Below are 22,496 nucleotides of genomic sequence, written 5' to 3'. Positions count from 1 at the left end.
GGACAGAGCTAGAGCCTACGTGCAGGCCAGGGGACAGAAATCTGAGCTTAAGAGCTGGGCTAAGAAGCTCACCTTAGGCATATTGCCAGAGCCCTCTCCAGCATCTGAAGAGTAAGCAAGGGATTCCTCAGGCTTGGATTCAGCCTGCAGCCGTTGACGAAGTTCAGCCAGTCGTCCCAACAGAGCAGTCACTTCCTCAGAGGCCAAAACCTGTCTGGCACGGCCTTGCCAGCTGATGGCTCTCTCTGTGAGACACTGTAGAGCCTCACCCTCAGGCAGCCGCACAGGCAGTCTCTGTAGGGCTACCAGCAGTGCCAGGATGGTTTCCAAGCGTGGGCGCCGTGATCGCATACACAGAGGGCACAAGAATTTGGTGTCCCATTCCCACCAGGCCAGCAGTGGGGATGAGGTAAGACTGGGCCTCTGGGAGCTGAGGAGGCGGGGTACCGTCACACACCGCCCATGGAACCAGTCCTGACACAGGTCACACTGCAGAGCTCCCACCCCAGCTGGCACTTGCCCACACACGCAGATAGAGGCTGTAGAGGAGGCTGCAGTCAATGAGGCCAGTGGACTTGGCTTGGCTGAGTTGGTGCGACGAAGCTGCAGGATCCCTTCCTTCTCCTTCTGCTCCCCCTCTTTGAAGGCCACGATCTGCCGTGCCCAAGAAGGGGAAGAACGTAAACAACCTGATTCCTTCATTCTCTGGCCTCAACACCCCACTCCCAAACCAGGAAAACTGAGCTCAGGGAGCAAGTGGTCTGCCCATGGTCACAAGGTTCAGACAATCGTCACCAGGCTCTTTACCCATCTGTAGCTAAGCTTCTTACCACAGAGCCTGGGTCCCTGAGGTCCTGCGCAGACAGCCCCAACAGCTCTGTGTCAGATTTGTACAACCCCAGCTCCTTCTCCATCCACCGGCTGCGTTTGGTGCTGTCTGAGGCGGCGTCTGCACACGGGCAGAGCACCTGAGGCAGGCAGACAGAGGCAAATGACCATGCTTCCCTACCTCCCTTACCTTCTCCTCCCCTCCCCCGTGCCCGCTCAACAACTCTTATTCTCATGTAAACTACGTCGAAACAGCTAGTCCAAGCAAGAAGAGGATGTAGGTAAAAGCGCTGGGCCTCACCTCCAGTAACGTGTAGCAGGAGTTCTTCTTGAGAAAGGTCTTGGAGGCCTTCTCTCTCCAGGAGTGTGCTGTCAGTACCTGCAGCTCCAGCTGTCTCAGTTCCTCCAGCCCCACAGGGAGGTCCCGACCCACAGCTACCAGGCCCTCCAAGTCATCCAGGCAGGGGTAGTGGTCACCATTCTAGGCACAGGCAAGAGAGAAAGGCAAGATGAACTTGCAATTATCTATGAATTCTCCATGTCTGGCCTGAGCTGGGAAGACGGTCTGCCCTCATAGTCTCAAAGCAGAAACAACTGACACTGTCCTCAGGAGTACCCTCTACCATACATGACACCTGCATCTACTCACTGGCTCAGTCAAAGCAGCCAGTCAGTCTTCAGGGATACCAGACTAGCTATGCTTTTGTGGTCTTCCTTTCTACCTACTGCCAGGTAGGTACCTGTCCTTTTCTACTCTCATGTTCTATCATCCTCACCCTGACCAGAACCCCACTTCCTTCAGGCCAGCCTCCTAAATCCCTCTCTCAAGAACATTGCTCTGTAAACGCATTTTGCCTCCTTACAATATGTGGTACCTCAATCCTCTCTCTAGCCATGCAAACAGAGCATAAGGCTGTATATCATCTCTTCCTGCTACATAGAAGGTCTAGGTGTGGATGGGGAGGTCCTTACTTGGATCTCATCCACATCAGCAATCCACGCCCGGGCCTTAGCAAGAGCCTCCTTGAGAGACTGGATATTGGGCAGGTGAACAGGGATGTTTTCTGCTTCATGGATTATGGCCTCAAGTGTGGCTGGTGGATGCTTCTGCCTAAAAACAACAACAAAAGAAGGGGCGGGGGAGCAGGCCAGTTTGGCATAGCCTGTAGATCAGAGCCCAGCCTGATCGGTAGCCATATACAGCTGGGCTCTTGTTCCCTCTTGTTACACTTCTGAGATTTTATGTTGGTAAAGATGGTTGCCAGGATCTGGTTTCTTCAGATTGCATGTACCCATATATCCTCCGCCATAGCTTTTGTACCTATGTTTACCACTGTCAGCCTGCTAGAAGCTCACATATTAACCACTTACATATCCTATGGTTGAAATCTGTCAGACACCTCACGTGTGTGGCATCTTTTTAACCTATATCCACTCATCCACTTGTTTCCTGCGCTTCTGAGCATGCATATATGCTGGCCTATTGGTACTGGGCTACACACACACACACACACACACACACACACACACTCATCTGTTCTCTGCTTTTCCATCAGCCTACCTCTGCCTCTATGTATACAGATTTAAAAAGAAAAAAAAGAACAAGACAAGGAACAAAAGAGCAGAGAAACTCAATATACCTACATAGGGTAGGGGTAGGTGTGACGCCCAAAGCCACCCACAGCCATTCTTTTCAGATTCTCCACTAAATTTTGAAGGTAAAGAATAGCAGGGAGGGCTGGACTTACCTGGCCTCCAGGCAGAGGTGAGCTTTCTCTTCCCAGCGTTCAGCGATGGTCAGCAGCTCCTGAAGCTCTGCCTGGGCCTTATCCACAGCAGGGCTAGGGGCTACACTGGCGCCCGCAACCAACAGTCCCCGCATGGTGGCCAGGGTACCCCTTCGGGCAGAGGGAGCCAGCGTGCGTTTTACCTCATCCAGCCACCGCGCCTGTTCCACCTGCCGCTGGAGCTGCTGGGCTTCAGGTACCTCTACCCCCAGCTGCTGCCCTCTCTCCAACAGGGACTGCAGTAGCCCTGGACTGGAGGGCTGTGAGACCAGGGCCTCACGGGCCTCAGACTGGTAGGCTTCTACCTGTTCCAGAATACCCTACCAAAATACAGGATGAAGAACAAACCCTTCAGTTGAGGCCACTTAAGAGGCCCCACTACACATCCTTGCTCCAGCGCCTCCCAACACAACCTTCTGAGAAAAGGAGATCTACCATGGACTGAACTCTGGTTCTCTGAACTCTAAAACAGTAGCTCCTTCAGCACTTGACTGCTCATTACGATGCCCTGGGGAATATATTAAAATGCACATTCCTAGGCACTTTTATACATGATTGATCAAACCTTTGTACTTTTACTTTATCTTTACATAGGATTCTGTTCTCAAAGCACTAAGAGATCTTCTACCCTAAGAAGTGCTACGCTATATAAACCTTCATGCTCACTCTGGGGTCCCTGTCTTCTCCATCCTACTTTTATTTGTATAAACTTTATTCATTGTTTCAGGGCCCAACAAACACCTTTATTACCTCCTCTTTTACTTCCTCGGGCAAACCCTCTCTTGACTCAGCATCTTGTACTTACATCCCTGCTCCCTGTCCCAAGTCCCAAATCTAAAAACTTGCCCATACTTCCCACAATTTCTCACACATGCACTCCATCTTACCTAAGCCCACCTCTCCTTACCTTGACATCCCCAATCTGGTGCATGGCACAAGGCAGGTTGTTCATCTGGCCCAGAAAAGCCCGTAGCTCTGCCAGGGTCATCTGCAGACCAGCCACCCTGTCGGGGCTATGGAGTTTCATGTGTGAGATTTCAGATCCAAACCCAGGTCCCTCCTTCCATTTGTGCCCAAACCATTCCTCACCATATCTGTTCTACTTTGATCTTGTACCTTAATGTTCCCACAAATGCCCTGGCTACAGGGAGAGTTTTCAAATCTAAGCATATTGATACGACGAAGGGATAGACGGAGAGAGAGAAACAGCTGGAGGGTGAAGGAGCTTATAAACTAACCGATGATAACATAAGGCAGACTTTCCATCCTCCACTAACTCGCATGGAGCCAGAGCTAGAACCCAGAGCTGCATATACTAGGTAAGCATTAAGTTACAGCGCCAGCTCTTAGACTTCACAATCCACCCTCTACTGCAACTATGTTCAGGTTTTCTTGTGTCCTGTTCTAGTCCCTAAACCTCCCACACTCTTTCCTGCCCACAAAATCCCTCAACCTACCTCTCAAATCTTCTAGACACTGATAAAATAAACACTTCTAAGTTTTCTTATTGCTAAGGCTCTCCTCCACGAAAAGTTGCCTGTCTTGCACTCTGCAGTACTTCCCAGACCATCTCCCACTTGGCAATTTCCTGCTACTGTTCCATGGACCCACCTGTATTCACAACCCACCCACTGTAACATACTTTTCAGTAGCAGCAAGCTATCTGTGCTGCAACACCTCACACCAACATACCCTGCTTCCTGGCCACTGACCAGTCCCAGAGCCCGGGACACACAAGCCTCTGCCTCACTCAGGCAGTTCTTCAGTCGCTGTAGCAGCTCACTGTTAGGAAACCTTCGCTCACGGGCCTCAGATTCTAGTGCTCTCAGTTCTTCAAGGCCTGGAGGAAAATGAGAGCAACAAGAAGTAGGCAGCATTATGTAAAGGCAGAGGGAAAAGGCCAGGGATACAGAAGCAAAGACAACAGAACTTGTCTGTAGAGTCCCTCCAACCCCACCCCTACCGCCCTACCCGCATAATCACTCACTGCGCTTCCGCCCATCTTCCACCTCCAGGGCTACTCGTACTTTGTTAGCCCAGGTGTCAAAGGATTCAGCTCGAACTTTCAGTTTATGCAGCATGGCAGGCAGCTCGTCCAAGGTATATCGATACCTGGAAAAGGACGGGAAAAAGCATGTTGTAGCCCAACTTTGCACTCTCCTAACTTCCTTCAGGTAGGCCCTAGACTTACCGAAGGTACTGCCGGCTACTGGAGCACTTGCAGAGGTCATTGATGTGAGAAAGGCAGACAAGGCCATCTGGACAGTCATAGCAAGCCAGGGCAGATAGGAAACACGTGGTCTTGCACTTTATGCACTGACGTTCATCATCTGGAAGCAGCTCAAAAGCCTCTCGCTCAGCCTCGGTGATACCCTGGGGGCATACAATCCACACATTCATTATTCAGAAGCAGACAGGGTGGCAGAAACCCCCATCTCAGCTATCACAGAGTAACTTAAATCTACGATGATGGTCATGGAGATCAGAAGGCAAACTTCACATCACACCTGCCCTCTGTCAAGTCCACAATCTCAAAGCAGGGGTTCAGATGAATCAGAATTGATCAGATCAATGTGGACTTCAGGACAAAAAAAATTATAAAGATAGATAAATCTGGGTGAGATTCTGATTAGGAGCTAGGCATCATGACAAATGTTTATAATTTAGCATTCAGAAGGCTGAGGCAGAAGGATTATTGTGAACTCAATGCCAGCAAGCTGTTTGTCTCACAAAACCAAGGACAAGCGAGATGACTCAGCAGGTGAAGGCACTTGTTTGCACAAGCCTGGCAAGCTGAGTTCAATTCCCAGAAGACATGTTTTTAGGTGGAAGGAGAAAATGGATTCTCAAAAGGTTGTCCTCTGACCTCCACAGGCTCATCACTGCACATGCACCCACCCAATAATGAAAGAAACAATTAAATATTTAAAACAGAAAGAAACAAAAAAGATTAGAATGAGAACAAAGGGCCTGTAAGTGAGAGAGAGAAAGAGTGTGGACTAAGCAGCAGAGAGGTGGAAATGGAAGAAGGTCTGTCCTAGGAAACAATGCTGGCTTCAGTCACTCAACATTTACTGTTCCAGAAACTATTGCTTAGCGAATGGAAACACTGGGCACCAATAGGGCTTACAGAAACAACTGCATGTTTTGTTTTATTTAAAAAAAGCAATCCATGCCTAAAATGAAGAAAAGCCAAATATGCTAATATGTTGGAGTCACTGAAAGACAACAGTTATGAGCAACTTTAGGAATTTTAAGAAGAAATGCTGGCTCCAATAGTTTTGTCTTACATACCAACTTTAAAAACAGACTGCTGCTAACACGGCTGTGATAGCCTATTCATCACGAGAATATGATTTCAATCTTCTGGATCTGTTTGCTTCTCTTGTCAGCAGTAACTAACATCCTTGCTGGATTGTTCTAAGTATTTCAATTAAGAACTTAATATATATTAACACTATGAATTATGAAGTACTCAACAAATATTATTAGCTCTAGTATTTAGGTAAGAATACGCATCACATAAGCACATCTCATTTTACTAAAGGATAGCAGAGAAAGCCACAGCTTGTCAAAGTGAGGATTTGACTGCAATTTTGAATCCAAAGCTAGAGAATGCTGGAAGGGTGAAGCCCCTAGAGTTCTCAGATCACAGACATGTATACATACATACTAAGTCATCTCCAAAGAAATACTCAAAAACACACATCATATCTTAAGGATCTCAAGATTAGGGTGTCAGAACCCATCTCTGTGTTAAGTGCCAATTGTTCAAAATTCTGTCCAAATGGGAAGGTAGTAGGTCTCTTTTCTTTCAACCTTCATTTTGTTTCTTTTCATACTGTGGCATAGCATGGGGCCATCATTTAACAACATAGAGAGTAAGTACTTGAAAAAGTGAAGAGATTTACCAATCAATACAACAAATGAGAAGCCCCAGCCTTCCAACATCACTATAGCTGAAACTTGGCCCATATTTAACACAGCAAAATTATGAGTGTATATTTATGTGTGTATGTTTGAAGACAAGCCTTGCTATGTAGCCTGGGCTGGCCTGAAACTTAGGGCAATCCTCTTCTCCCTGCTTGCTAAATGCTGAGATTATAGGCATGCACTACCATAACCAGCCTATATATGAACTTTAAACTAAAAATGCATTGCCCCAAAAACAGGCCTCTCAGGATCCCTTAGGACCAGCATTCCTTTGTAATCTTTTCTTTCTTTTGCAATGCTGGGGATCAAACCAGTTATCTTCCACATGCTAGGTAGCATTCTGCCACTAAGCTATAATACTAAACCTTCTACATCATCTCATAGAGGATACTCATTACAGCAGTTCCCTAACCAGGCAGTTATAACAATAGCCACTCAGCCACACACAACTGACACATGCTTATGGAAAACCTATTGAAGTAGGATCACTTTCTATTAGATAACATTATTTTACCCAAGTTAATGGAACATTGGAAATTAAGAAAATAGCTGAGGGTGCTGGAAAGATGACTCAGCAGTTAAGAACACTTGCTGCTGTTGCAGAGAACCTAGGTTCAGTTCCCAGTACCCACATGGCAGCTCAACTATCTGTAATTTCAGATCCTGGGGATCTAATACCCCTCTTTATATACTGCATACACACACCGCACTCACATATGTACAGGCAAAATACCCATACACATAAAAATAAATAGAACTTCCCCCTGCATTTGAGACAGGATCTTATTATGTAGCCTTGGCTGGCCTGGAACTTACTATATAGACCAGGCCTTTCTCAAATTCATAGAGAGCTGCCTGCCTCTGCCTCTGCCACTGGAATGCTGGAATTAAAGGTGTGCACCATTACACACAGCCGTAAATAAATTACAACAACAACAACAAAAATATTAAAAATGAAATTCAAGAGAACAACTAGGTATGGTGGAGCATACCTATTAATCTCAGGACTCAGGAAATTGTGAAGAAGGATCAAAAAATTAAGTAAATCTTTTGTAAATTAAGTAAATAAAATTAAGTAAATAAAACAGAATTTCCTAAGAAACAGTCCACACTTCATTTTCTTCATGCATTAATACTACTAACATTAGCAGCTACTACATTGCAAGGGTAATAATAGATTCTTTTACAAGTATCAACTCACTCAAGCTTTATAACTACCATTATAAACACAACATAATCTGGGTGTGGTGGCCCATGCCTTTGATCCCAGCACTTGGGATGAAGAGACAGGCAGATCTCTGGGTTAGAGGCCAGCCTGGTCTACAGAGCAAGTTCCAGAACACCAAGTCTGTTACACAGAGAAAGTCTGTCTTGAAAATAAACAAAATCAAGCTTAGGAATTTATTACCTTTTTACAAGGTGAGAAATCGAGACTATCACATTTTAAGTAACTTGATGAAATGACCAAAATGATCAGCAACAGGGGTTTCGTATACCTGCCTATTTTAGTGGGTCATTTGCATAAGGGTCATAGCATCTATAACCACAGTCTGCTATTATTGAACAAATATCCATAAATCACTTAGGTACCTAAAAAGACAAACAGAATTCCCCATTTTTTAGATGAGGAAGCTTACCCTCAGTGAAATAAACTGATTTGTGTAATGTTGCCAGGCACTGTAAGCATTGAGAATAGAATGTGGTTTTCAATTCAGGTGTACTTAGCTCTTTTCACTACACTCCAAGAATAAAGGCTACATCTATCCCTGGAAGTTACCCTTGTCTTCCTCAACCTTTACCAGGCTAGGATGCCTGATCAAAAGCACTACCACTCACCTTTTCCAGTAGAGCCTTTCGTAGACGCCGCTCCTCCTGCACCATAATGAACATCTCTTTATGTACAGCTGCTGCTAGGTTCAGATCCAGCTTCTCGGGGCAGGCAGCCATCTTGCAAATAAGCTCCTCATGAGAAAATACACAGTATCTTCGTAGGCGGCGGTAGTGCTCAATGCACTGGCGCCCAGCAGGCAGCTGTGGACAGGTTCAAAGTTGAACTTAGCCAAGCCTGAAGGAAGCGGTGCCTTGGCTTCCCCACAACCTTTCTGCTTCTCCTTACCAGCTACCACACTCCAGACTTACCCAGTCAGCAGTACAAAAGTTGACTGCCTCAGCGAAATTGTAGCCTTGGTTGAAACCACTGTGGTAAGCACGAGGAAAAGTGATGACGAATTCTCCTGCACACTGGTTTGTTCGAACAACCTAAGGGGGGAAAAGAAGGCTAAGACCACTGAGATAAATCGAGGTTTTCCAGTTGTCAGCAACCTGACCTAAGAGCAGGGTCCTAAAGGAGACAAAGGGAAGTTTCAGGGAACAGAGTATGACAACAGAATCCCAGGCCTCTGTTCTGAAAGGTGATTCGAGTCACAAGAGGTAGAAAATATATGCATCAAATCACTTCAACTTTCCTGTTAATATTTTAATAAAATTATAAATATCACTTTCCACTAAGATGACCATGATTTCACTTTAATAGTCATTCGTTTTATTACACGGTTTGGAGAGTCAAATGTTTCTATGATATTGGTTATAAAACCAGCAGGTGCTGTTATGTCTCTTTCCCATGTTCATCTCTTCTGATTATTTGAATATTAGCCTAAACCACTCTAAATAATATGGATCTGAGCCTGGCAGTGGTGGCACATGTCTTTAATCTCAGCACCAGGACAGCCAGGGCTACACAGAGAAACCCTGTCTCAAAATAATAATATGGATCTGGACTATATTAAAAATATTAAAAGTAGCATCGTCAGCCAGGCATGGTGGGGCACACATTTAATCCCTGCCTCAGAAAAAAAAAAAAAAAAAGAAAGAAAAAGAAAAGAAAAAAGTAGCATTATCTGGCTAGAAAGATGGCATAACAGTTAAGAACGTTCACTGCTCTTGCAGAGAACCTGAGTTGGGTTCCCAGCCCCACACTGGTGGCTCATAACCACCTATAACTCCAGCTTCAGAGGACAGCATCCATTTCATCAATTTGCTTAGTTTTCTACACATATACTAACTTGAACCCTAACTTTCTGATAAGAAGCCCAAACATCCTTTCCTATACATTTTTTACCTTTCTGTAAGTCTCTCAGCTTTGTTTTTTTGAGGATTTTGCTTTTGGATATGGGGGTATTATTACATATGTAGCCTAGACTAGCCTTGAACTCACAATCCTGCTTCAGCCAAGCCAGTACTGGGATTACAGGTGTGTATCAACACATCCAGCTTCATGTAGATTTCCTATCTTTCTCATCTGAACCACTTCTCTTCCCTAGATCCTGTGACAGATCTCATTTTCTAGATCCTACACTCTTTGTTGATTTATTCCTTTGCTGTGTTTGAACATGGTCAGAAACAGCTTATTTGGAAGGGAGGTGTTTAGTCTAACTCTTACACTTAACTACATATAGAATTCCAAAATGAAAATCATTTTGAAGGGCTTTTGTTGTTTAAGACAGGGTCTTACTACCCTAGCCTGGCTGGCCAAGTATTCGGTATATAGTCCAGGGAAGCCTTGAACTTGAGGCAAGTCTCCTACTCGATTTTCACAACTACTGAGATTACAGGTGTGTATCACCATGCCCAGCTCATTTTGAACTCTTTCTGAAGTCTTTTAGATTTCAGTGCTGTTAAAAGAATTCTGAATTAAACCTGTTTCTTCTTCAAGATGCTTATACAATTCTGCTCTCAGTGTTTGACAAAAAATATTCACAATATATATCTTGGTATAGATCTGTCTTATTTGTATACTAACTAGGTGGCCACTTTGATTCAAGAAACAATCCTTCAAGAAAATTTTCTTTAGGGCTAGAGAGGTGGCTCGGCTGTAAGAGCACTGACTACTTTCCAGAGGAACCAGGTTCAATAACCAACACTCATATGGTGACTAACAAATTTCTGCAATCCCAATTCCTGCAGATCCAACGCCGTCTTTGGGCCTTCACAGGTACCCGTAATGCACATCGTGTACAGACATACATGCAAGCAAGACACCCATACATATAAAATAAGAATAATCTCATTTTTAAAAATTTCAATAATTTTATTAATAATTCTACCATTTGTTTACTCTTAATTTCTGTCATTTGAATATTAATCTTACTATATAGATGCTACAATTTTTTCTACCTTTTCTCATTTTTATCTTTTCATTCTATTATTTCAAGTACTTATTTTCTATGCCCTCATCTTTTGGATTTCACTTTTGTTATCAAAATTTCAATGTCCCAAGAGCTCAGCATGTTCTCTACATGCACTTTTTTTTTTTTTTTGAGAGAGAGAGAGAGAGAGAGAGAGAGAGAATTTCTCTGTGTCGCTCTGGATATCCTGTAACTCACTCTGTAGACCAGGCTGGCCTTGAACTCACAGAGATCTGCCTGCCTGCCTCCCTGTGCCACCACTGCCCGGTGTTCTCTTTATGCTGTTTAAAACAGCATACTGCTCTTCAGGTTTGCAGTTTCACTTATTCAAGACTCTCAGTGGAAGCCCCAGAGAGAACCTAACCCCACATATAATGTCATTTTTCTTACACATACATACAAATAGGAATTTGATGGGACCTCTCGATCTTGACAATGTACCTTTTATAATCTGCAATATGACAATAAAACTGGCACCATATTTTTCCCTTTTACAGATCTTAGCAACCCCAGCATATGTTTTTTCTTTCCTTAAGTTGAAACTTTTCACAGAGAAAAAAACAAAACAAAACAAACAACAACAACAAAAAAACTTTATAGCTTCTCTGTCATATCTGACCTCTCTACATCTCTCTTGCACTTACAGACATTAGGTAAAACAAAGGTTGTTTGAAAACAAACACTACCATAACTTGGCAGCCAATCTAATAACCAAGACAGACTCAGTGACTAACAATATGGGTAGCATCTAGAGCGTGGTACATTGGACAAACTGATGAATGATTAATGCCTCAAGTAGGACAGAACATAGTAACATGAGATCTCATCATTCTACTCAGAATAGCATCTCATTTTTATTAAACAAGTGTTCACTTCTGCAATTTCTTACTAAATATTTTTGGGCTGCAATTGACCACAGATAACTAAAACTACAGAAAGCAAAATAATAGACATTTGAATGTATTAATGGGGTTTGTTTTCCTTTTAAAGTTTACCCCTCCCTGCCTAGCCTATTCCTCCAAGTTGCTTTCTCACTATTTGGTTCTATTTTGTTTTTTTTGTTTTTTGAGACAGGGTTTCTCTGTGTAGCTTTGTGCCTTTCCTGGATCTCGCTCTGTAGACCAGGCTGGCCTCGAACTCACGGAGATCCGCCTGGCTCTGCCTCCCGAGTGCTGGGATTAAAGGCATGCGCCACCACCGTCCGGCTCTCTATTTTTTTTCCTAGAGTTTTTGTTTCATTTTGATTACTGGATAAGATAATCTGTGGTTGCCTACTTTTTTTTTCCCCTCCGAGACAGGGTTTCTCTGTGTAGTTTTGGTTCCTGTCCTGGATCTCACTCTGTAGATCAGGCTGGCCTCGAACACACAGAGATCTGCCTGGCTCTGGCCCCCGAGTGCTGGGATTAAAGTCGTGTGCCACCACCGCCTGGTGCCTACTTATTTTTGAGACAAAAAAGGCTGAATGGAAGCTCCAAGAAAGTACATAGGTGACATTTATCAACTTGTGAGCTTCACTGAAGGATGGATGATCTGGATAAACCATTTAGTTTGGGAAATTCTAGAGTTTTTTTTCTTCTTCTTCTTCTTCTTCTTCTTCTTACACTAGTCAGATTCCCAAACTCCCCTTCCCTCTTAAAAAATACTCATACTTTCTGTCTGCAGAAAATGGCCCAGCTGTCAGCAAGCTAACAGCCTAGTGGAGGAAGGTGGTCAGGAATCCAGTATGTACACAAAGGTGAATTCTACTATTTTTACCCCAATTCTACCTTTAACTGTACTAACTGTACCTAGGAGATCTCAGCCCTCTCTGAAGTGAGGCAATGTCACATTATCAGACACAAATGATGGGAATCTCAGTTTCTTATACAGATATGAACCCATCCATCACTACCCTCAGAATGCCAGGTTCTGCTGAGTATAACCCTTAAGTGATTATAAAGTTGGTTCTCATACGTTCTCAGTAGTAGCTTAACATTCAATTGATCAGGGCTGGAGAGATGGCTCAGTAGTTAAGAGCACTTGTTCTAACTGAAGACTTGAGTCAGGTTCCCAGTACCCACATCAGGCAGCTCATAACCTCCTGTAACTCCAGGTCCAGGGGATTAAAACATCTTCTACTGGCCTCCAAGGGCACCCACCTCCACACACACACACACACACACACACACACAGCCACACATATACATGAATGAAAGTAAAATAAATCTAACTTAAAAAAAAAAAAGACTGAACTGTACTGTCTGCTCTCTAGTGTCAAGAATTTTATTGTTGGGGCTGGAAAGATAGCTCAATGGTTAAGAGCATTTGTTGCTCTTATAAAAGACTCAGGTTTGATTCCAAGCACCTACACGGTAGCTCACGACCTTCTGTAACTAGTCAGTTCTGGGGATCTGATGCCTTCTGACTTCCTCAGGCATCAGGAACACACATTTGTGTGCATGTGTATTTGTGTGTGTGTGTGTACATATATATACATGCAGGAAAAACTCATACAAACCTAAAAAGAATCTTTAAAATGTCAATTAAAAAAATTTTATCATTGTCTCTCCACCTCTACAATTTATTCTGTTTTCTCACCTCTATGATTTATCTTTTTTTTTTTTTTAAATCCCTTTTTGTCACTTTACTGGGTTTCAATAAGGAGTGGAAGGAGCCATTTATAGGTTTAATTTGCCCCCCCACCCCAAATCCGAGACAGGGTTTCTCTGTGTAGCACCGGCATCTGCCTCCAGAGTGCTGGGATTAAAGACATGCGCCACCATCGCCAGCTGTTTTAATTTGTTTCTTTAACCAAGAAGTTTCACAAAATGTTTAAAGATGAACATTCAATGCTAGCCAATACACAGTAAAAGGATTAAGTACCAGGATAAGAATCAAATTCTCTCAGAAAAGCATTTTCTTTCTTTTGTTTATTATTATTTACTTGGTGCTAACAATTAAAGCCATGATCTCTGAACTATACATACAGCTCATTAACCTGCTAATACATATCAATAAACTAGGTTATTTCAGCCTAGTAATTCCTCTGCTAGTACTCCAGAATAATTTGAGGTAAATCAACATCTAATATAAATCTTCCCATTAATAATGTATCACCATCACATTTTCTTCTTAAAGCAGTAAGTCTTGAAACATTTCTTGCTTTTATAATTGCTATGGCCTCCATCAGCAATCACCAGAAATGTTTTGTTTAAAAAAAAAAAATAAATCTAACTTTGACCATGGCAAAAAAAAAAAAAAAAATCTAACTTTGACCATGGCATGCCTTGCCCAAGCCCCTCTGGAATAAACTCCATGACTACATGGATAAAGAAGTCATGAGTCTGGCAGGCAGGCAAATTCTTACTCTTTTATCAAGGACTGTGCATTGGGCATTGGATGTTCATCTTTAAAATTTTTGTGAAACTTCTTGGTATAAATACTTTTACAAACCTGATCCAGATACCCCAGTCCTAAATGGCCCAGTCTGCTGTTCTATGATGTCTCTCAACTTATTTTAATTGTTTAATGTTCTGTCTTCCACTCATGTGTACACACCCAAGGCAGGAATTACTTTATTGACCTTCAGGGTGGTAACCAGTGACCTTGCACACAGAAAGAACTTCAGCAATATCTGTTGAACAATCTACTCCCAGACTTTCTAATTTCATGGATTCAAAGGCCAAGTTCCAGGGAAGCCCCAGATAGCAGACCTAGGAAAATAATGCTCCTGATTTCTTCTTAAGCTCATTTTGCCAATGTTACTTTACCGTTTCCTATGTGGTGGTTATAAAAAAGCACCTCTATCCAGTTGTGGTGGTACATGCCTACAATTCCAGCATTTGGAAGACTGAGGTAGGAGAATCACAAGTTTGAGGCCAGCCCGAGCGTTTAAGGCTAGCCTGGGCTACTACACACTGCAATACTATCTCAACAACAAAATAAACAAGAAGCAGTCATTCTATTCTACAGCTATTAAAAAGGAGTAATATGGTTCTTTTCTTCCACCATGTGGGTCCTCAGAATCAAACTCATGTCTCTAGGCTGGGTGGTAAGACCCACTGAGCCATCTCACTGGCTGAAAAATGAGAAATATGAATAAATAACAACAACAAAAATTTAAACCCGGAGTGAAGTAAACATTACTGGGCCATAAAAAGAATGAAGTTCAGATACATGCTGCAACACGGATGAACCTTGAAAACACACTGAGAGAAGCCTCCCACAAAAGACCAAACAGTATTCTACTTGTACAAACTAGCAAGAAACGCAAATCTAGAACTAGAAAATAAATTGAGTGGATGCCTAGTCCTACAGGCTAGAATGAAGAATGACTGTAAATGAGTATAAGAGGGTTTTTCTAGGGTGGCAAATTGTTTTAAAATTGGATTGCAGTGACGACAGCAATCCTCTATAAGGACATCTAGATTATATAATTAAAATAGGTGACTTTTACAGACTGTAAACCATATTGCAATAAAGCTGTCTTTAAAAAAGACAATGGCAGTTATAAAACCATACTACAGCAGCACTGTCCAAGAGAAATATACCAGGCACAAAGGTGCTTAGAAAAAAATATTTTTCCTTTTCTGGTACTGAGTACTGGACCCAGGGCCTTGTGTATGCTAGACAAATGTTCTACCAAGCTGCAGGTCTTGAACTTAGGATGCTCTTGACTCAGCTTCTCAAACAGCTCAGATTATACAGCACATAACAAAGTCAGGCCACTTTAAAATTCTTTAGTAGCCACATTAAAAAAGTAAAAGGAAACAGGTAAAAAACTACCTTTTTATTTAACAACCCCAGAATGCTGTCATCGCAGTGTGTAGGTGTTATATAAAAGTATTCGTGAAATATTTTACATTCTTTGTTTAATATTAAGTCTTCAATTCCTACATCCATTTTTTACTCAGTGCATTTTGTCTGGGACTAGACACATTTGAAATGTTCAGTGGCTACACGTGGCTAATGGCTATCAAATTGAACAGTGCAGTTCTAGATCATAAATACAAGAGATTATAAAATTCCGTTTACTACTATATCAAACTTTACATAAAAAAAATAACACAGAAATATAACAAATGTTTAGGATGGAGGGAATAGGGAATGACCTATTTTCCACTTTTTGGAAAGGAAGTGTGCTTCTTTAAAAGAAATGGCCTTCCCAAAGGAAGCGTAGTGTATTGTGGGTGTGGGGTGTGGGGTGGGGACGCAACACACACAATATGACATGATACAAAGCCCTAAACATAGCTTACTAAACTGTGGCCTGCCAAGTAGGCACATGAAAGCCACAGGTGATGTGGATTGAAATGTATACTGCCAATCCAAAGAGGCTAGAGATGCTGAGAACTACTCAGTCTATAAGCGCAGGGCAGTCCGAGGCAACAGCAGCTGGCTAGGGAAGCTGGTAAACCATCAACAAGAAAAAATTCCACCTGTGGAGGTGGAAATAATGTGCACGTCTGAATGTCAGTGATAGTTTTTAAAAGAGGTTAAGTACAGAACAGCTCTCTGACCCCTGTCCCACTCTGTATCTTAGCTGCCCTAATCCTTAAGCAAATCCTCTTTTATCCTATAGTTTTCCTTTACATTATAGATAAGAAGTATGCTACGGATGAGGAAGAAAGAGTCTGAGGAAAGGTTAGACCCAATCTCTACTTGTGAATCAGTGGAAATGGAAGGGCTCATGATCGATCATTTTCTGTTTGGTGGTGTGGTGCTTCATATACACCATACACCCAAACACTAAGCTCTGCAGTTCTCCTTTACCACTTAGTCCTGAAATCTTTAAATGTGGTTAGGTAGAGAAGGAAAAGGAAAGCCCCCAAGTTGCAGAATGTTATCTGCACTATTGTTGTTAGATGCAATTTTCCATGTCTAATTCCCTAGATATCCTGATCCTTGATTAAATGTCATTAAAAGTTATTACAAAACATTATCCAAACATATATGAAAATAAGGTTAAGGAAGAAGAAATTCACTTGAGAAACAATGATCTACCTCCCTCCCTCCCTCCCTCCCTCCCTCCCTCCCTCCCTCCCTCCCTCCTTCCTTGTTTCAGAAAGATAGCTCGGCAGATAAGAGCACTTGCTACTGTTGCAGAAGATCCGAGTTTGGTCCCAACACTCACATAGTGGCTCCTAACCAGCTATAACTCCTGTTCTAGGGGATTTAACACCCTTCTCTGGCCTCCATGGGCACTGCACGCACATGGTGTACATACAGACACTCAGGCACGCGCACACACACACACACACACACACACACACACACACACACACACACAAAAGAATACAACTAAAAAGAAAAGCGAGACTTTCTAGCCCTGTCCTTCCTCCATTTCCCTTTTCCACTAGCTGGAAGCTAGATATGATAAGGCATCCGTGAGGTACTTCTCTCAAACACATGGCCCAGAGAACTCTATCACACTGTTTAATCAACCATGATGACCATGGATATCAGAGCAATCAGACCTATAGCCCACTCAAGGCAGAACAGGAGTAAGAAAAAGCAGTGATAAATCACAAGAGAAGACTACAATTACTACCACGAAAGTCATCAGTACATCATTGCTATCCCTAGCTTATGTTCCTGGGTACTCACCGGCACACCATGGGACATGAGGGTGTTAGGATTCATGAGGGTGACAAGTTGGTGAAGGAGATCAGGCTGGCTATCAAAAAGCTCAGGTGTCAGCTTCTTCATCACTTCTTCCAAATGTTCTGCTGCAAGCGATGGGACCCCATACCAGGTTTTTGGCTCACCCCTGTTCAAGTTAAATGTGATACAGAATGGTCATATACATGGGTTATGTAGAGAGCCCACCCTAACTGCTTCCCCAGCTTGCCATGGCCCCACTCACCAGTGGAGGTAGTTAATGGAGTAACTCCAGTGATCCTCAATATGCCAGCAAAAGGCTGAGAAGACCATGCCCACATAGAGCCAGGGTACCTTCATGCCAGATATATCTGCATTGATGTGGCACAGTACAGACTGCTCCAATACAGGCATCACGTTCAGGTTCCAACCACTTGTAGCATACTCCTGTCAGATCAAATATTTGTACAGAAGGATGAGGATTGTGCTAAGGAACTGAGCGTTCCCCTGACCCCAGTACTGAGGATTGAACCTTGGGCCTCACAAATGCTAGGCAAATGTTCTACCACTGTACCCTGAGTCTTTTCTACTTTTTATTTGGAGATAGGATCTTCCTAAGCTGCCCTGGCAGGCCTTGAGATTGTGATCCTCTTGCCTCAATCTCCTGAGCAGATGGGATTATAGGCCTAAATTACCAAGCCCAGCATTTTTTTTTTTTTTGGTCTTATTTTCTGTGTGTGTGTGTGTGTGTGTGGTGTATTGTGAGTGTGTGTTTTTGTGGGTGCACATTTGTGAACATACATGTGAAGGCCAGAGGTCAACATCAGGTATCTTCCTGTATCACTCTCCATACTGTTTTTTGAGACAGGATCTCTCACTGATCCCAGAGGTCACCAATTGGCTAAACTGACTCTGCTGATTTCCCTGTCTCTGTCTATCTTCCCTCAGCACTAGAGTTACAGAGGCAAACTACCACACCTGGCTTTTTTATGTGGTTGCTAGGGATCCAAACTTGGGTCCTCATGCTAGCACAGCAGTCACTTTAAAAACGAAGCCACCTCCTCAGGCCCATTTTTTTAGTTTAAAACAGGATCTCATTGTATAGCCCAGACCAACATCAAAGTCACAATAATGCTACCTGAGCCTTTTAAGGGCTGAGAGTGAGTGATCATACTCAACAAGAACTTAAATTTTAAGTTACTTGCTTTTGTACACAGTTTGGCATCATACCTAAAAACGTATGAGTTTTCTACACTTCTTCCCAAAATAAAACACACACACAGAAAATTTCAATACAAATCACTTTAACTTCGAGAAGATTATGGATACATATCTACCATAAGGCCTGCTCTGCCAACAGGTTTTCAACAAAGGTCCTAGGAACATGACGTGGAACATAGCTGTTAATGCTAGCAATTGGGAGGTTGAAACAGGAGGTTCACAAATTTGAGGCTAGCCTGGGCTACATTGAAAAACCCTGTGTTAAAAAATAAAATGAAACTGGGTGTGGCAGTACGTGCCTTTAATCCTAGCACTCAGGAGGCAGAGGCAGACAGACCTCTGTGAGTTCAAGCCCAGTCTGGTCTACAGAGTGAGTTCTAGGCCAGCTAGGGCTACATAGTGAAGCATGGTCTCAACAAACAACACAACAAATAAACAAAACAGAAGAACACATACTGGGAAAAGGGTAGTCTTTCTAATAAATGATGCTAGATCAATTGAACAGCTATATGAAAAAAAAAAAAAAAAAAAAAAAACAACTAGGCTCCCATCTCATTTTAACTCTAAAGAGATTAAAACTTCAATGTAAGACTTAAAACTATGACTCTATGAAACAAAACATGGAAAATGTTACAGGACACCAAAATGGGCAACAATTTCTTGTATAAAACTTCAGAAGCACAAGAAACAACAACAAAAAGATAAATGTCACTGCAACAAACTAAAAAGCTTCTGCACAGCAAAGAAAACAAAGGCAAGCTAGAGATACATGCTTGTAATCCCAGCACTCAGAAGGCTAAGAAAAAGACAGACTGCCACAAGTTTAATAGGAGCCTATGCTGAGAACCAGGCCAGGGCTACATAGCAAGATCCTATGTCAAAGAAAAAAAAAAAAAAAAAAAAAAAAAAGCCAGGCTGAAGAGATAGCTCAGAGGTTAAGAGCACTGGCTGCTCTTCCAGAGGTCCTGAGTTCAATTCCCAGCAACCACATGGTGGCTCACAACCATCTGTAATGAGATCTGGTGCCCTCTTCTGGCCTGCAGGGATATATGTAGGCAGGACACTGTATGTGAAATAAATAAATAAATAAATAAATAAATAATTAATTCTTTCAAGGAAACCCAACATTATACAAAACACAACAAAGAGAATATACAGAATAAATATTTGCAAACTATTTGCCTAAAAAGACATGAACAACCACAGTTTAAAAAAAAAAAAAGCAGATGACCAGATTTTAAAACAGACAACAGATAGATATAAACAAAGTTATCAACAACTGAAAGATTCAATAATTGTTAAAATGATAACATACAAGCAGCAAAGCAAGTATATGAAAAATGTTCTATTGTTAATCATCAAAGAAACACAAGCCAAACCCACAATGAGGTATCACCTGGCTTCATAATCACAGTTCTGTGCGACAATTTTTATTTGTAACTTTTTTATAACAAAGTTTTAGTAAATTAAAAAAAAAAAAAAAAAAGCCGGGCGGTGGTGGCGCACGCCTTTAATCCCAGCACTCGGGAGGCAGAGCCAGGTGGATCTCTGTGAGTTCGAGGCCAGCCTGGGCTACCAAGTGAGTTCCAGGAAAGGCGCAAAGCTACACAGAGAAACCCTGTCTCGAAAAAACCAAAAAAAAAAAAAAAAAAGAAAAGAAAAATAGACAAGGAATGAAAACAGGTGGCAGAGTATTTGCCTAGCATGCACAAAAGCCCTCTGTTCAATCTCCAGTTTAACAAAATAATAGTCAATACTAACAGTGATGCAGAGCAAAGGGAAGCCCTGAATATTGTAGTAAAAACTTCAATCAGTACAGCCATGCTGGAAAACAGTATTGAAGTTTGTTTTGGTGGTTGTTGTTTTGCTTTTTTTTTCTTTCTTTCTTTTGTTTTGCTTTTTTTCCCCTTTGTTTTGGTGTTTCTGGTTTTTGTTTTGTTTTTTTGTTTTTGGCTTGTTAGGTTTTAATTTAAACTTGAAAAATTGGTTCATAAAAATACTAAAAATATGAATATTAAAATATTGGAGCAGGAGAGATGGCTCAGTGGTTAAGAGTATTTGCTACTTTTGCAGAAGACCCAAATTTGATCCCAGTGCCTACATTGGGCAGTTGACAACTGCCTGTAACTAGAACTCCACGGAATCCAACATTCTTTTCTGGCCTCCATTGGTACTTAGGTTTTCCTATTCATTTATTTATTTTTGGTTTTTCAAGGCAGGGTTTCTCGTGTAACAGTTCTGGCTGTCCTGGAACTCGCTCTGTAGACCAGGCTGGCCTTGAGCTCCTAAGATCCACCTGCCTCTGCCTCTCAAGTGCTGGGATTAAAAGTGTGTGCCAGCCGGGCGGTGGTGGTGCAAGCCTTTAATCCCAGCGCTCGGGAGGCAGAGCCAGGCGGATCTCTGTGAGTTTGAGGCCAGCCTGGGCTACCAAGTGAGTTCTAGGACAGGCACAAAGCTACACAGAGAAACCCTGTCTCGAAAAACCAAAAAAAAAAAAAAACAAAAAAAAAAAACCAAAAAACGAAAACAAAAACAAAAAAACCTGTTCTTTCACTCTTTCAAATTTGGCTTGATCTGGCTTACTGTGTCACATTATAAAAAACCTATTGCCGGGCGGTGGTGGCGCACGCCTTTAATCCCAGCACTCGGGAGGCAGAGCCAGGCGGATCTCTGTGAGTTCGAGGCCAGCCTGGGCTACCAAGTGAGTTCCAGGAAAGGCGCAAAGCTACACAGAGAAACCCTGTCTCATAAAAAAAAAAAAAAAAAAAAAAAGTGTGTGCCACCCTCACAACCATCTGTAATGAGATCTGGTGCCCTCTTCTGGCCTGTAGGCATACATACAGACAGAACACTGTGTACATAATAAATAAATAAATCTTTAAAAAATAAATTAATAAAAGCATGCCACCACCACCCAGCAAGATTAATTTTTATTTTTAAGTAACTGTATGCATGTGTACCACCTAAGTACCAATGGAGGCCAGAAAAGAATGTTGGATTCCGTGGAGTTCTAGTTACAGGCAGTTGTCAACTGCCCAATGTAGGCACTGGGATCAAATTTGGGTCTTCTGCAAAAGTAGCAAATACTCTTAACCACTGAGCCATCTCTCCTGCTCCAATATTTTAATATTCATATTTTTAGTATTTTTATGAACCAATTTTTCAAGTTTAAATTAAAACCTAACAAGCCAAAAACAAAAAAACAAAAAAAAAACCAGAAACACCAAAACAAAGGGGAAAAAAAGCAAAACAAAAGAAAGAAAGAAAGAAAGAAAAAAAAAAGCAAAACAACAACCACCAAAACAAACCCCATGCCCCTCACCGCCCCCAACCCAAATACATTCTCCCCCTCAGTCAAACCTGGACTTTCAATTCTACCTGTGCACACAAATCCTACTTACTGAACATGTATGAAAGGGCCAAGCACTCCTTAGGTCACTTTATCCTACTTCTCACATAATTCTTTTAACAAATTGGCATGGTAGGTATACCCCCACATTACAAATTCAGAAGTGGGGCTCAGAGGCGGAGAGAAAAGCATCTTATACACGCACATTTCGGATACTACCTAGGCTGTGTTCTTTACATATAGCACTTCATCTAAATCTCAAAGTAACTACTTGAGGCAGGCATAATTATCCCTGAAAGACACAGGTCTTTCAGACACTAAATAACTTGCCCAAGCTCATACAGCTGACATATACAACCATGACAATCGCCCACTCACCTCCTCCTCTGGGGTTAGATGTCGTTTACTGTCACTGACAGGGAAACCACTGCCAAATTCTTTGGAATGGATGTCAGCCCCATACTCAACAGTCACATCTTCTTCAATGCTATTCACCAGACGCCAGAACTCCTTCTCTACAAGTTCTGTGGGTACCATCTAGGGGAACAAAGATAGCAGATGATCAGAGCCCATTTTATCCTGTCCATATTAACTCAGGAGAGGCACAGTACCAAT

At 42.3% G+C, this 22,496-nt stretch overlaps 1 protein-coding gene across 5 annotated transcripts in view; it reads right to left on the bottom strand.

Moving 5' to 3' along the window:
* Positions 1-22,496, bottom strand: part of Kdm5c (lysine demethylase 5C) — a 40,041-nt gene that overhangs the window by 2,755 nt on the left and 14,790 nt on the right. For all 5 annotated transcript variants that reach the window (XM_059250254.1, XM_059250250.1, XM_059250252.1 and 2 more), the window contains exons 10-23: positions 22,260-22,418; positions 17,577-17,758; positions 17,318-17,480; positions 8,688-8,807; positions 8,385-8,579; positions 4,807-4,988; positions 4,603-4,727; positions 4,308-4,455; positions 3,523-3,628; positions 2,577-2,935; positions 1,801-1,939; positions 1,130-1,309; positions 831-968; positions 73-654 (exon numbers count right to left, since the gene is read on the bottom strand). In XM_059250254.1, the coding sequence (XP_059106237.1) occupies positions 73-654; positions 831-968; positions 1,130-1,309; positions 1,801-1,939; positions 2,577-2,935; positions 3,523-3,628; positions 4,308-4,455; positions 4,603-4,727; positions 4,807-4,988; positions 8,385-8,579; positions 8,688-8,807; positions 17,318-17,480; positions 17,577-17,758; positions 22,260-22,418 (2,778 nt within the window). The remainder of the gene's footprint in view (positions 1-72; positions 655-830; positions 969-1,129; positions 1,310-1,800; positions 1,940-2,576; positions 2,936-3,522; positions 3,629-4,307; positions 4,456-4,602; positions 4,728-4,806; positions 4,989-8,384; positions 8,580-8,687; positions 8,808-17,317; positions 17,481-17,576; positions 17,759-22,259; positions 22,419-22,496) is intronic.

Source organism: Peromyscus eremicus, chromosome X (assembly GCF_949786415.1).
Source record: "Peromyscus eremicus chromosome X, PerEre_H2_v1, whole genome shotgun sequence".
NCBI lineage: Eukaryota > Metazoa > Chordata > Mammalia > Rodentia > Cricetidae > Peromyscus > Peromyscus eremicus.
This window is presented reverse-complemented; position numbering and strand designations above follow the sequence as displayed.